Below are 12,959 nucleotides of genomic sequence, written 5' to 3'. Positions count from 1 at the left end.
ATTCTGGATGGCCAAATTGCTTGGAAGAATAACCCTTAAGAAAAAAGATTGCATTCAGAGTATAACTGCAGTACACAAAAAATACTACGTCCAAAATAACACTTTTTATTTTTTATTACTGCAGTACTTTTGCAGTGTAACTGCAGTTACAGTGCAGTCTACCTAAAGTTCAACTGCAGTACACTGCAGTTATTCTGCATCCAAAATACCAGGCAACTGCAGTTACTGCACTTTTATCTTTTTTTGTAAGGGAAGAAAGTACCATGTGGGGTATAGTAAGTGTCTCGTTTCAGATTGTTCTTGATACCATGTCTTGTTTTGAGGTGTTTTGACTGATTTCATGTCAATAGGGCAAACATTTCTAGCTAGCTAACCAACAACTGTAACGACATATTGGACACAAGTGGTCAATATGCAAATGTGTGTTTTAAATAAACATTTGAGATTAAATATAGCTTACATGTTTATAAATTATGTAAGCCAATCCTGTCTGTTTAGACCCATAGTTGTACATGCATTGGTTTTGTTGCTAAACAACCAAGCAGTCTATATAAACCACAGCCCTCTGCAAACACACCTTCTCTGATGTTGTTTTCAAGGCAGTACTTATTTAAAGTAGGTAAGAATATCATGTTACCATTGGTGTATGGAACGGAGAGTTAGGATGACATCACCCTGTCCCCTTAATACTCCTGCCTCCTGAATCCAAGTGTTTGACATGGGGGAAGGAAGCAGAAACTATGATCAAACTTTGTCAATGTAAAAGCAACAGTAATTTTTCATACAGTAATTTGATCGGGTTTCATCCAAATATCATGACTGACACTTCATGACCTTAAAAATATGTCCAACATTTTTGTTCAATAGTCCCAAACTATATGACATCTATTAAATACATCATGATGCTTATCTGGACCTCTGTCTATTTCCATACCATGGACCACTTTTTGTTGATTATTCACTGAAGAATTAGAGGGAAAAGAAGCCTACAATTGTACATAAACACGTAATTTCTTTATTCAGCCCGATATGGGTTACACTAGATGAAAAAAAAAAGATAATCTAAGAGAACTACTTCCCTTTATGGAGTTAATGACATTTCGAAATCAGCTTTTGACCCTCACCAGACCGCTTCAAACATCAGTTGTTGCATTTACGAGAAGAACACAGCGTAATCAAATGCTACGATTGACCTGAGGTTTCCTTTTCAAAACAAACAAAAAAAAACATTTTTCCCTCAGCAGTCATCTCGTTTGTTTTTCCACCAAAAGATATGGAATGTTTTGGAAAGGTAGGTGAAAAGAATGTTTTGGAAAGGTAGGTGAAAAGAATGTTTTGGAAAGGTAGGTGAAAAGAATGTTTTGGAAAGGTAGGTGAAAAGAATGTTTTGGAAAGGTAGGTGAAAAGAATGTTTTGGAAAGGTAGGTGAAAAGAATGTTTTGGAAAGGTAGGTGAAAAGAATGTTTTGGAAAGGTAGGTGAAAAGAATGTTTTGGAAAGGTAGGTGAAAAGAATGTTTGGAAAGGTAGGTGAAAAGAATGTTTGGAAAGGTAGGTGAAAAGAATGTTTGGAAAGGTAGGTGAAAAGAATGTTTGGAAAGACATGTGGCAATCCACCATTTCATGTTCTCTCGAACTGCAACAAAAATGGAAAAAAAGAAAACAAAAACAAATCCTAGGTTTCTGCTCCTGGGGTGTCAGACATGCAGGGAGAAAGGGGTTGAGAAAACACTCCTTTGCTCACTATGTGAGTAAGAGGCGCAGAAAAACAACACTTCCCCTTGTGTTGTGGTGCTTATTTCTCTATCATCTCCAACAAACAGAAATCCAGAACTCGTTGCTGTACAGCAGGTAAACTAGCCCTAGCTTGTACAGTATGTGAGCGCTTAAACGCCTGTAAGTCAATTTTGGAAACGAATACATAAGGTTGGCAGTCATACAGAGACAGGAAAGAGGTGTCAGAGGGGTCTTTCTCCCCCACCCTTTTCTTACATTTTCAGAGTTCAAATGTGTTTATATTACGTTTTACACAAAAAATGTTTGCTTCTGCAATATAAAAAATAACTAATTTCATGCTGTTTTAACATCAGCCAATATTTGTTACTTGACAGAGCCCTCTTTCTTGGCTTTTGTGAAAATCTTTTTCTTACAGTACTTGGTTACCATCTGCGCATGTGCTTTTACAGTTAAAATATAAACTCAGCAAAAAAAAGAAATGTCCCCTTTTCAGGACCCTGTCTTTCAAAGATAATTCGTAAAAATCCAAATAACTTCACAGATCTTCATTGTAAAGAGTTTAAACACTGTTTCCCATGCTTGTTCAATGAACCACAAACAATTAATCAACATGCACCTGTGGAACGGTCGTTAAGACACTAACAGCTTACAGACGGTAGGCAATTAAGGTCACAGTTATGGAAACTTAGGACACTAAAGAGGCCTGTCTACTGACTCTGAAAAACACCAAAAGAAAGATGCCCAGGGTTCCTGCTCATCTGCATGAACGTGCCTTGGGCATGCTGCAAGGAGGCATGAGGACCGCAGATGTGGCCAGGGCAATAAATTGCAATGTCCGTACTGTGAGACGCCTAAGACAGCGCCACAGGGAGACAGGACGGACAGCTGATCGTCTTCACAGTGGCAGACCACGTGTAACAACACCTGCACAGGTACGGTACATCCGAACATCACACCTGCGGGGCAGGTACAGGATGGCGGCAACAACTGCCCGAGTTACACCAGGAACGCACAATCCCTCCATCAGTGCTCAGACTGTCCGCAACAGGCTGAGAGAGGCTGGACTGAGGGCTTGTAGGCCTGTTGTAAGGCAGGTCCTCACCAGACACCACCGGCAACAACGTCGCCTATGGGCACAAACCCACCGTCGCTGGACCAGACAGGACTGGCAAAAAGTGCTCTTCACTGACGAGTTGCGGTTTTGTCTCCCAGGGGTGATGGTCAGATTCTCGTTTATCGTCGAAGGAATGAGCGTTACACCGAGGCCTGTACTCTGGAGCGGGATTGATTTGGAGGTGGAGGGTCCGTCATGGTCTGGGGCGGTGTGTCACAGCATCATCGGACTGAGCTTGTTGTCATTGCAGGCAATCTCAACGCTGTACGTTACAGGGAAGACAGCCTCCTCCCTCATGTGGTACCCTTCCTGCGGGCTCATCCTGACATGACCCTCCAGCATGACAATGCCACCAGCCATACTGCTCGTTCTGTGCGTGATTTCCTGCAAGACAGGAATGTCAGTGGTCTGCCATGGCCAGTGAAGAGCCCGGATCTCAATCCCATTGAGCATGTCTGGGACCTGTTGGATCGGAGAGTGAGGGCTAGAACCGTCCCCCCCAGAAATGTCCGGGAACATGCAGGTGCCTTGGTGGAAAAGTGGGGTAACATCTCACAGCAAGAACAGTCAAATCTGGTGCAGTCCATGAGGAGGAAATGCACTGCAGTACTTAATGCAGCTGGTGGCCACACCAAATACTGACTGTTACTTTTGATTTTGACACCCCCCCCTTTGTTCAGGGACACATTATTCCATTTATGTTAGTCACATGTCTGTGGAACTTGTTCAGTTTATGTCTCAGTTGTTGAATCTCGTTATGTTCATACAAATATTTACACGTGTTAAGTTTTCTGAAAATAAACGCAGTTGACAGTGAGAGGATGTTTCTTTTTTTGCTGAGTTTATATTAATTTATCATTAAATAGTATACCTCTTGCACGGTCTTGCATGCATTGGGGGAGCATTTCGGCAAGCTATACAAGAAGGAGAAGCATGTGTACGGATTTGCTAAGGCTGTGGAATCCGGGCCGAGTCCAGACACTCTTTTGGTCCACCTGTAAATGGATGGCCTTTTTACCATTTCAACCAGGTCAGTCCAGAAGATGATTGATTCTCCAGTGTGTTTTTTAATGAGTGTGTGTGTGTGTTCCTTTACTCAGTTTCTCCAAGGAACTGCTGAGATTACTGAAGCTTTGTTCCAAGCTTCCGTTGTCTGTTTCTGGAGGATAAGCAGACATTCAAACCATTACTACACATGTAAACATGATTAAAAACATCAACTCTATTTGGAGTCACACAGATTCCCACCTAATGTGGTTATTAAAATATGTCCCTTACCTCGCCTCTGACCTGGTCACTGTGTACTCGAACCAAAGGATGTTGGGGATCAGGCTCGTGTCCCGCACCAGAAAGAACTCTGATATCGGCCTGTCAGCAGTCAAGGATGGCGAGAGAGGTGGGACAAAATAAAAAATGGAGACACACTGAGAAAGGGAAAAGTACACAACAGATAATCAAGATGAACACATCAGTAGCTACAGTATACGCTGGCCAAATCTGTGCCAGGCTCTGATGGTTCACTTCTTGCTAAGCCTGTGTGCCCCCTGAGAGGTGTCCCTGTTCTTTACCATGCTGCTATCTTGGGGAATAGCGGTGTCAGCACCTCCTGTGTGAAGAAGAACCAGACTACTCCTATGGTGCTACCGGCCACTCCCCCATAGAAGACCTGACTCCAAGTGTGGTACAACAGGTACACCCTGCGAAAAAGGTACATTGAGCATTTTTTAAATAAAAATTGTGCAATTCTTGTATTTTGATAATTACGGTAGTTATTAACAGCTAAATGGTTAAGAGTTGGGACCAAATTGACAAATGTGTTATGGTCTAAAAATACATAAAAATCTAGATAAATTAGACTTAGACTATTTTTTTACACTGGGTCTCTCCCTCCCCTCCCTCACCTGCTGTATGACACTGATAAGGCCACGCCCAACAAGGTGATGGACAGTATGTGTCTCCACAGCAGCTCCACACACCGAGCGTTGTTCGTTTGATGCATTCTAGACACAGGGGGCAAAGTGCGTCAGCCGACATCAAATGTTATGTATGGTTACAATGCATAATTATTATTATTATTGAAATAAATGTAGTCTGGGAGAGAATGGTAAGTCACCTCAAATAAAGGAAAAGAAAGAAGTAAACAACAAAAAACCAGATGAACTGGGAATGACTGGAGGGCATCCCATACTCTGTTGTCAGGGTTGTGTGCGCTCCTGGGAAAAGATACAGAAGAACAGGGTTTAACCACATGCTATAACAATCACAAATAGAACAGGGTTTACCCACACGCTATAACAATCACAAATAGAACAGGGTTTACCCACACGCTATAACAATCACAAATAGAACAGGGTTTAACCACACGCTATAACAATCACAAATAGAACAGGGTTTAACCACACGCTATAACAATCACAAATAGAACAGGGTTTAACCACACGCTATAACAATCACAAATAGAACAGGGTTTACCCACACGCTATAACAATCACAAATAGAACAGGGTTTACCCACACGCTATAACAATCACAAATAGAACAGGGTTTACCCACACGCTATAACAATCACAAATAGAACAGGGTTTAACCACACGCTATAACAATCACAAATAGAACAGGGTTGACCCACACGCTATAACAATCACAAATAGAACAAGGTTTAACCACACGCTATAACAATCACAAATAGAACAGGGTTTAACCACACGCTATAACAATCACAAATAGAACAGGGTTTACCCACACGCTATAACAATCACAAATAGAACAGGGTTTACCCACACGCTATAACAATCACAAATAGAACAGGGTTTAACCACACGCTATAACAATCACAAATAGAACAGGGTTTAACCACACGCTATAACAATCACAAATAGAACAGGGTTTAACCACACGCTATAACAATCACAAATAGAACAGGGTTTAACCACACGCTATAACAATCACAAATAGAACAGGGTTTAACCACATGCTATGACATTAATCACAAATATTTATGGGCATTTTTGTCCATCAAAAGCTGAAATTAGTCAAACTCGTGACGGTTAATGCCAGAGATGCTTACGTTAGAAATGCCTTCAACAAGCTGCCACCCATAGTATTGTTGTTTTGTGTATATATTGTATATTTTAACACTATCATATTAAGTGTTTTGCTAGTTTGGGATTTTACCATTTGATAATTATATGATTGATGTGAAGATTATATATCGGTGTACAATTCGGTCTATGACCGAAAGAAACTAATAAAACCTACAACGTTAAATCGACTGACAACTGAGAATGCTCCCCGTTCTCTCCACTGTGACCCATACAAAAGCGATTGGCTCATTTGTTTTTGACTAATACAAAATCTGTGTCTGGCTGCATCCTGGAAGCATGGACTTAGTAATGCTGTGTACCATTTCTGCATTCTGTCTTGCCTACAGTATGAACTTATGTTACCATTGTTGGGTTCTGAGAATATGAAATATACTTATTCATGTCACTGATGTAGTGCTGAGGTTTAGAGGGTCTACACCAGAAGTTAGTAGTTATAGGAGGAAGGTATATAGTGTGTGCAACTCAGCTTGAAATGTGTTGAGTGCAGGGAAGCGATTACATGTGGCAGGCATTGATAAGGGGAGAGAGCCATGGATTAGTGATGGAGGGGGGGGGGTCAAGTCACCTTAAGGGAGAAAGAAGTTTATGGCTCGTATCACTAGTGTCCTGCCTAGCAGTAAAGAATGATGTTTATATAGATGGGTAGGAGGAGACTCAGTCTATGAGGAACGGTAAAATATTAAAATTTGGTAACGTTACAGCCTTATTCTATTTTTTTTGGAATAAGGCTGTAAACTAACAAATGTGGAAAAAGTCGAGGGGTCTGAATACTTTCCGAATGTACTGTATGAATGTACTGGGTCACTATAGTAAGTGAATTGTCGCTTTCCTCACCTTCACATGGGCGGGGCTCCCGTAGAATATGCTTCAGCAGCCAATTCACACCTTCGTTCAGGACGAGCCCCCCGAAGGAGGAGATCTAGGGATGAGGAATGGGAAAAGGATTATGTGTGATCATATGCCTTAGTCCACCATGTGTATGAATACAGCTTTTAGATATTTTCTTACAGAAATGTAACTTGCAACATCAGCCTATTCTTTACTATTAATGGGCAATAGACCAATAATAATCTCATCTATATGACCTTGCACAAGCATTTCTTTATGTACAGTGCCTTGCAAAAGTATTCACCCCCCTTGACGTTTTTCCTATTTTGTTGCATTACAACCTGTAATTTGAATGGGTTTTTACTTGGATTTCATGTAATTGACAAACACAAAATAGCCCAAATTGGTGAAGTGAAATTTTAAAAATAACTTGTTTTAAAAAATGTAAATTTAAAAAAAAAAATTGAAAACTCGTGCATGCATATGTATTCACCCCCTTTGTTATGAAGCCTCTAAATAAGATCTGGTGCAACCAATTACCTCCAGAAGTCACATAATTAGTTAAAGTCCACCTGTGTGCAATCTAAGTGTCACATGATCTGAGTATACATACACACCTGTTCTGAAAGTCCCCAGAGTCTGCCACACCACTAAGCAAGGGACACCACCTAGCAAGCGGCACTATGAAGACCAAGGAACTCTCCAAACAGGTCAGGGACAACGTTTTGGAGAAGTACGGATAAGGGGTGGGTTATAAAAAAAATCAGAAACTGAACATCCCACGGAGCACCATGAAATCCATTTTTTTTAAATGGAAAGAATATGGCACCACAACAAACCTGCCAAGAGAGGGCCGCCCACAAAATCTCACAGACCAGGCAAGGAGGGCATGAATCAGAGGCAACAAAGAGACCAAAGATAACGCTGAAGGAGCTGCAAAGCGCCACAGCGGAGATCGGAGATCAGGGACAACGTTAGGACCACTTTAAGCCGTACACTCCACAGAGCTGGGCTTTACGGAAGAGTGTCCAGAAAAAAATAAGCAAACACATTTGGTGTTGTCCAAAAGGAATGTGGGAGACTCCCCAAACATATGGAAGAATGTACTCTGGTCAGATGAGACTAAAATTGAGCTTTTTGGCCATCAAGGAAAACGCTATGTCTGGCGCAAACCCAACACCTCTCATCACCCCGAGAACACCATCCCCACAGTGATGCATGGTGGTGGCAGCAGCATCATGCTGTGGGGATGTTTTTCCATCGGCAGGGACTGGGAAACTGGTCAGAATTGAACAAATGATGGATGGCGCTAAATACAGGGAAATTCTTAAGGGAAACCTGTTTCAGTCTTCCAGAGATTCGAGACTGGGACGGAGGTTCACCTTCCAGCAGGACAATGACCCTAAGCATACTGCTAAAGCAACACTCGAGTGGTTTAAGGGGAAACATTGAAATGTCTTGGAATGGCCTAGTCAAAGTCCAGACCTCAATCCAATTGAGAATCTGTGGTATGACTTAAAGATTGTTATACACCAGCGGAACCCATCCAACTTGAAGGAGCTGAAGCAGTTTTGCCTTGAAGAACGGACAAAAATCCCAGTGGCTAGCTGTGCCAAGCTTAGAGACATACACCAAGAGACTTGCAGCTGTAACTGCTGCAAAAGGTGGCTCTACAAAGTATTGACTTTTGGGGGGTTGATTAGTTATGCACGCTCAAGTTCTGTTTTTTTTGTCTTATTTCTTGTTTGTTTCACAATAAAAAATATTTTGCATCTTCAAAGTGGTAGGCATGTTGTGTAAATCAAATGATATTATAATTCCAGGTTGTAAGGCAACAAAATAGGAAAAATGCCAAGGGGTATGAACACTTTCACAAGCCACTGTATGGCTTAGCGTGTGTCATGTGTCAGTGTGACACGTGTCCTGTCCTCATTTAGTGATCCAGCAGGGAGTTGGGTAACCCCGTATGGGGCAAGGATCAGGGTTACATTACTTACCGTGTGCAGTTCACGCTTGAACACTATGAGGGTGACAAAGCCTACGAGGATCGCTATGGGCAGCAGGCTGGTGTAGGCCAACACTTGTCCAGTCAGATCACCTTTGAGAACAACCAACAAGAAATTCTTAAACACAATCCCCTTGCAGGAAAATGTGAACATTCATTGGAACTTCCATCAGGGCAGTGCCTTCAGGAAAGTATTCAGATTTCTTGACTTTTTCCGAATTTTGTTACGTTACAGCCTTAATCTACACACAATACCCCAGACATTTTTGCTAACTTAGAAAAATAACACTTAAATATCACATTTACAGAAATATTCAGACTCAGTACTTTGTTGAAGCACCATTAGCAGCAATTACTGCCTTGACTCTTCTTGGATATAATGCTACAAACTTGGCACATAGGAGCAAGCGTTGCGGGTACTATTTAATGAAGCTGCCAGTCGAGGCCTTGTGAGGTACCCGTTTCTCAAACAAGACATTAATGTATTTGTCTCTTTCTATTCTGGTTAGAGACAGTTTACGCTGTTCTGTGTAGGGAGTAGTACACAGCGTTGTACGAGATCTTCAGTTTCTTGGCAATTTCTCGATTGGAATAGCCTTCTCAGATCAAGAATAAACTGACGAGTTTCAGAAGATAGGTAATTGTTTCTGGCCATTTTGAGCCTGTAATCAAAACCACAAATGCTGATGCTCCAGATACTCAACAAGTCTAAAGAAGGACAGTTTTATTGTTCTATAAATCAGGACAAGTTTTCAGCTGTGCTAACATAATTGCAAAAGGGTTTTCTAATGATCAATTAGCCTTTTAAAACGATACATTTGGATTAGCTAACACAACGTGCTATTGGAACACAGGAAAAAAATAAAACCGTTTCCAGCTACAATAGTTATTTACAACATTAACAATGTCTACACTGTATTTCTGATCAACTCGATTTTATTTTAAAATTGACAAAAACAACTTGCTTTTCTTTCAAAAACAAGGCCATTTCTAAGTGGCCCCAAACTTTTGAACGGTAGTGTATATGGATGAATTATAAAGCCACGTACATTTAACAGTTAGGCTATTGATTATAGACCTAATTAAGTTGTGGTTTGCGCTCTCAATTTTCTTAGACATTTAGGGTAAGCCCTATTTGCACGGGACTAGTATTACTAGAGAACGTTGGTTAAGTAATTATTACCCCAGAATGACTTATTCCAGAGGATGATTCGGACTGGATTCGTTTTTTCCAAACTGCCCCCTGTAGTTATTATTTTTTTCTTCTTCAAATAAATTGACCATTATGACCGATGCCTGGAGTTTTTTTTCCCATAGGCGGGAATAAGTCCAGGCGATAACAGCGCTACACTAATAACTAGAGCTTGGTTCCCACAATTCTAAACCATCTTTGGTATAGTGTCGCCATAATATTTGAATTGAGCAAGTATGATCATAATCATTAGGATTTTTTAGCGATCCGTAGTAGACATCCTAAATGCACAAGCACAAAACACCCAGCCTTCAGATGTGAGCTAAACAGTGCACTTGAGATGTGTTTTAAGGCTTTATGCGAAAGTGAATGTATATATTCTAAACGTTTAGGCCAGTTGTACGCTGCTTGGTAATATATTAACAGCAAGGCTTATATTAAATAGGCACAATATTTTTTACTTATGGATTTGTCAATATATAATTCATTCGAACAAAACATTTTAACAAAATAATTCACTGTGAAAGTTGATACACGTAGGCCCTTCATTTAGGCTATGCGCAGCACTTCATTAAATGTATCGAATCAGTTATTGTTTTCTTGCTCAAACCATGATTAGCACCTGTCAAACTCAGACATTTCTCTCAAAACACATGGATGTCGATTCGCACGCGACTAGAGTTATCAGAGGACCTTGGAGTTCGCCAAAAAACAGGTTATTCTGGCTGGAATTGTTACTCTGCACAAATTACTGACATGGCAGATTCGGACGGGACTCAAATTATAGATGTGTTTTGTGCTTGTGCACATAATTACATTCATTACCCGACCACCCCCAGTAAAACGAATCCCTTCCGAATAGGGTTTAAGGCAATGGCTGTTTCGTTGTCTCTGCTGCTCTCAATATGCAGGTTAATTTTGATATTATGCACATGGCAACATAGTGAAAGGCGCCAATTCTACGGCGCACTCTAGATTGTTTCAGTACAGTGGACAGCGACCATATCCAACGCGGGAGAAAACGCATGTTATAAAAAAAATATTTGATTTATTAGTGTTGCACCATTATCTTTACATAATATAACCATATACAATCAGTATCACATGTCTTCCAGTGATTGTGCCATCCGCAATGGATTAGTCTACTGAGACATACGCGAATCAGATAGGTAGGTGTTTTGTTCATCATGGAAAAAAATTAAATGCGACTGCTCAACTAAAGAAATCTCAGTCAACCAACAGCCTTTCGACCAAACAATCGGCGAGTAGACTAAATGGGGTATGTTTTTGGGCAACCTGACCAAATTCACATAGAAATGTGTTATGTCTTTCTCATTGAAAGCAAGTCTAAGATACAGTAGATATGTTCTATTTGTGCCATTTCTATGCTTCCTGTTTTGTACTCCAACTTCAAAGAGCTGAAAATACAATATTTTCGGTAATGGAAAATATATTTCCCAGCGGTTTAGATGGAACAATGATTCAATGTACTTGCTTGTTTTGCCCCAAACTGAAATTAGGCAAACTATTAACATTTTTGCAACCAGGAAATGGTGGAGCGATTTCTGCGTAGCACATCTTCACGGTTGGTGAAAAATTCTGTGCTATATTAAACAGTACCAAACCTGTAACTCTCCAGTAATGGATACTAAAAATACATAGTAAACTCAGTCTCAGGTGTTAGAATCTGTAGTTAGCATCAAGCAGAAGTTAGTATCAATGTGATAACTGATTATTGAGTTAATATTCAAACACCATAAAGGTAGTTAGCTAAATTGTATGATGAGATACTTTTTTAATCGTTACCCACGTTCCATTAAAATGGGTGATGGTTGGTGTACTGGGTAGTTGGCAAGTTATCTAAACCAGCTAACTAGTTAACGTGAAGATGTTCGTACAATGTATTACACATCAATTTGCGTGATAAATGTAACACGAACCACAAATGTTTAGTCAATGTTTGAGGCTTGGAAGCCATAACGTTAGCTGGCCAACTACACTACACAGCTAACTTCGCTAGCTACCTTACGGTCTCACAATCAAAACGAGTTGGCTATACTGAGCCAGTAGTCAAGTAGCAAACAAAGATATATTCTAACGAATACATTTCATTATGGGCATGGGTTGTATATGACCATTTTTAAATGGAACACTTCAATGTAGCAATGAAAGCTCGAGCTAGTTAGCTTGTCATTGTGGTCAACTGCGCATGCGGAACTGTCACACAATTTGGCAGTTCATGTTCGGAGCTGTGTATACGCTTTTATCAGGTCTCACTATTTGGCAGTTCCCGTCGGTCGTGCCCAGTCAATTGCAAATCATCCCAAAATCTCTTGCAGATTACCAAAGCGTCAAGCATCTATCAGACGAATGTAAGCGAATAATAACGCTTAAATACACTTACCAGCAGGGAACTCTATGTGGGTTAGCGATATCGACCGCCATCGAAATGGTACCGAGCACTGTTCTTCCGACGCCATTTTTCCCGGACACCGGTGACGAATCAGAATGTAATACGTAAATCCGTCCAACCAATAGGATACACGGTCCCTTCCATGAAAATCATCCATTCACAAGAGTAGATCCCATGAAAAAAATGTATGGCTAATCAGAATGAGTTTTTCCCCAGAAAGGAGCTTTATTACAGACATAAATACTCCTCCGATCCAGCAGGTGAAGAAGCCAGATGTGGAGGTCCTGGGCTGGTGTGCTTTAGACTTGGTCTGCGGTTGGACATACTGCACAATTATCTAAAACAACGTTGGAGGCAATTATGGTAGAGAAATTAAAATTAAATTATCTGGCAACAGCTCCGTGGGCCATTCTTGCAGTCAGCATGCCAATTGCAGGCTTCCTCAAAACTTGAGACATCTGCACATTTTTGAGTGGCGTTTTATTAATCCCCAAACCAATGTGCACCTGTGTAATGATCATGCTGTTTAATCAGCCTCTTGTCAGGTGGATGGATTATCTTAGCAAAGG

General features: G+C 40.7%; 1 protein-coding gene across 2 annotated transcripts; it reads right to left on the bottom strand.

Annotated features, from left to right (window-relative positions):
* Positions 1-992: 992 nt before the first annotated feature.
* Positions 993-12,469, bottom strand: dolpp1 (dolichyldiphosphatase 1). 2 transcript variants are annotated; one of them, XM_055873949.1, is made up of 8 exons: positions 12,382-12,469; positions 8,778-8,878; positions 6,787-6,871; positions 4,963-5,062; positions 4,751-4,849; positions 4,418-4,546; positions 4,128-4,217; positions 993-4,008 (listed from the first exon to the last, which is right to left on the bottom strand). In XM_055873949.1, exons 1-8 carry the CDS (start codon positions 12,455-12,457, stop codon positions 3,972-3,974), a joined length of 717 nt encoding a protein of 238 aa, XP_055729924.1. In that variant the 5' UTR covers positions 12,458-12,469; the 3' UTR covers positions 993-3,971. The 2 variants fall into 2 exon arrangements, with proteins under 2 accessions (XP_055729924.1, XP_055729925.1); XM_055873950.1 differs by lacking the exon at positions 993-4,008 and having other exon boundaries at positions 4,185-4,273.
* Between the last annotated feature and the right edge of the window lie 490 nt (positions 12,470-12,959).

This window comes from Salvelinus fontinalis, chromosome 21 (assembly GCF_029448725.1).
Source record: "Salvelinus fontinalis isolate EN_2023a chromosome 21, ASM2944872v1, whole genome shotgun sequence".
Taxonomy (NCBI): Eukaryota; Metazoa; Chordata; class Actinopteri; order Salmoniformes; family Salmonidae; genus Salvelinus; species Salvelinus fontinalis.
Note: the sequence above shows the minus strand (reverse complement) of the source record. Positions and strands in the feature narration are given on the sequence as shown.

What these genes read in the sequence shown, in the direction of transcription:
- dolpp1 (XM_055873949.1), bottom strand. Translation starts at nt 12,457, where the DNA reads ATGGCGTCGGAAGAACAGTGCTCGGTACCATTTCGATGGCGGTCGATA. An exon ending in CCACATAGAGTTCCCTGCTG is followed by an intron (nt 8,879 to 12,381) that starts GTAAGTGTATTT and finishes TTGTTCTCAAAG; the next exon opens with GTGATCTGACTGGACAAGTG. An exon ending in GTGACCAGGTCAGAGGCGAG is followed by an intron (nt 4,009 to 4,127) that starts GTAAGGGACATA and finishes CTTATCCTCCAG; the next exon opens with AAACAGACAACGGAAGCTTG.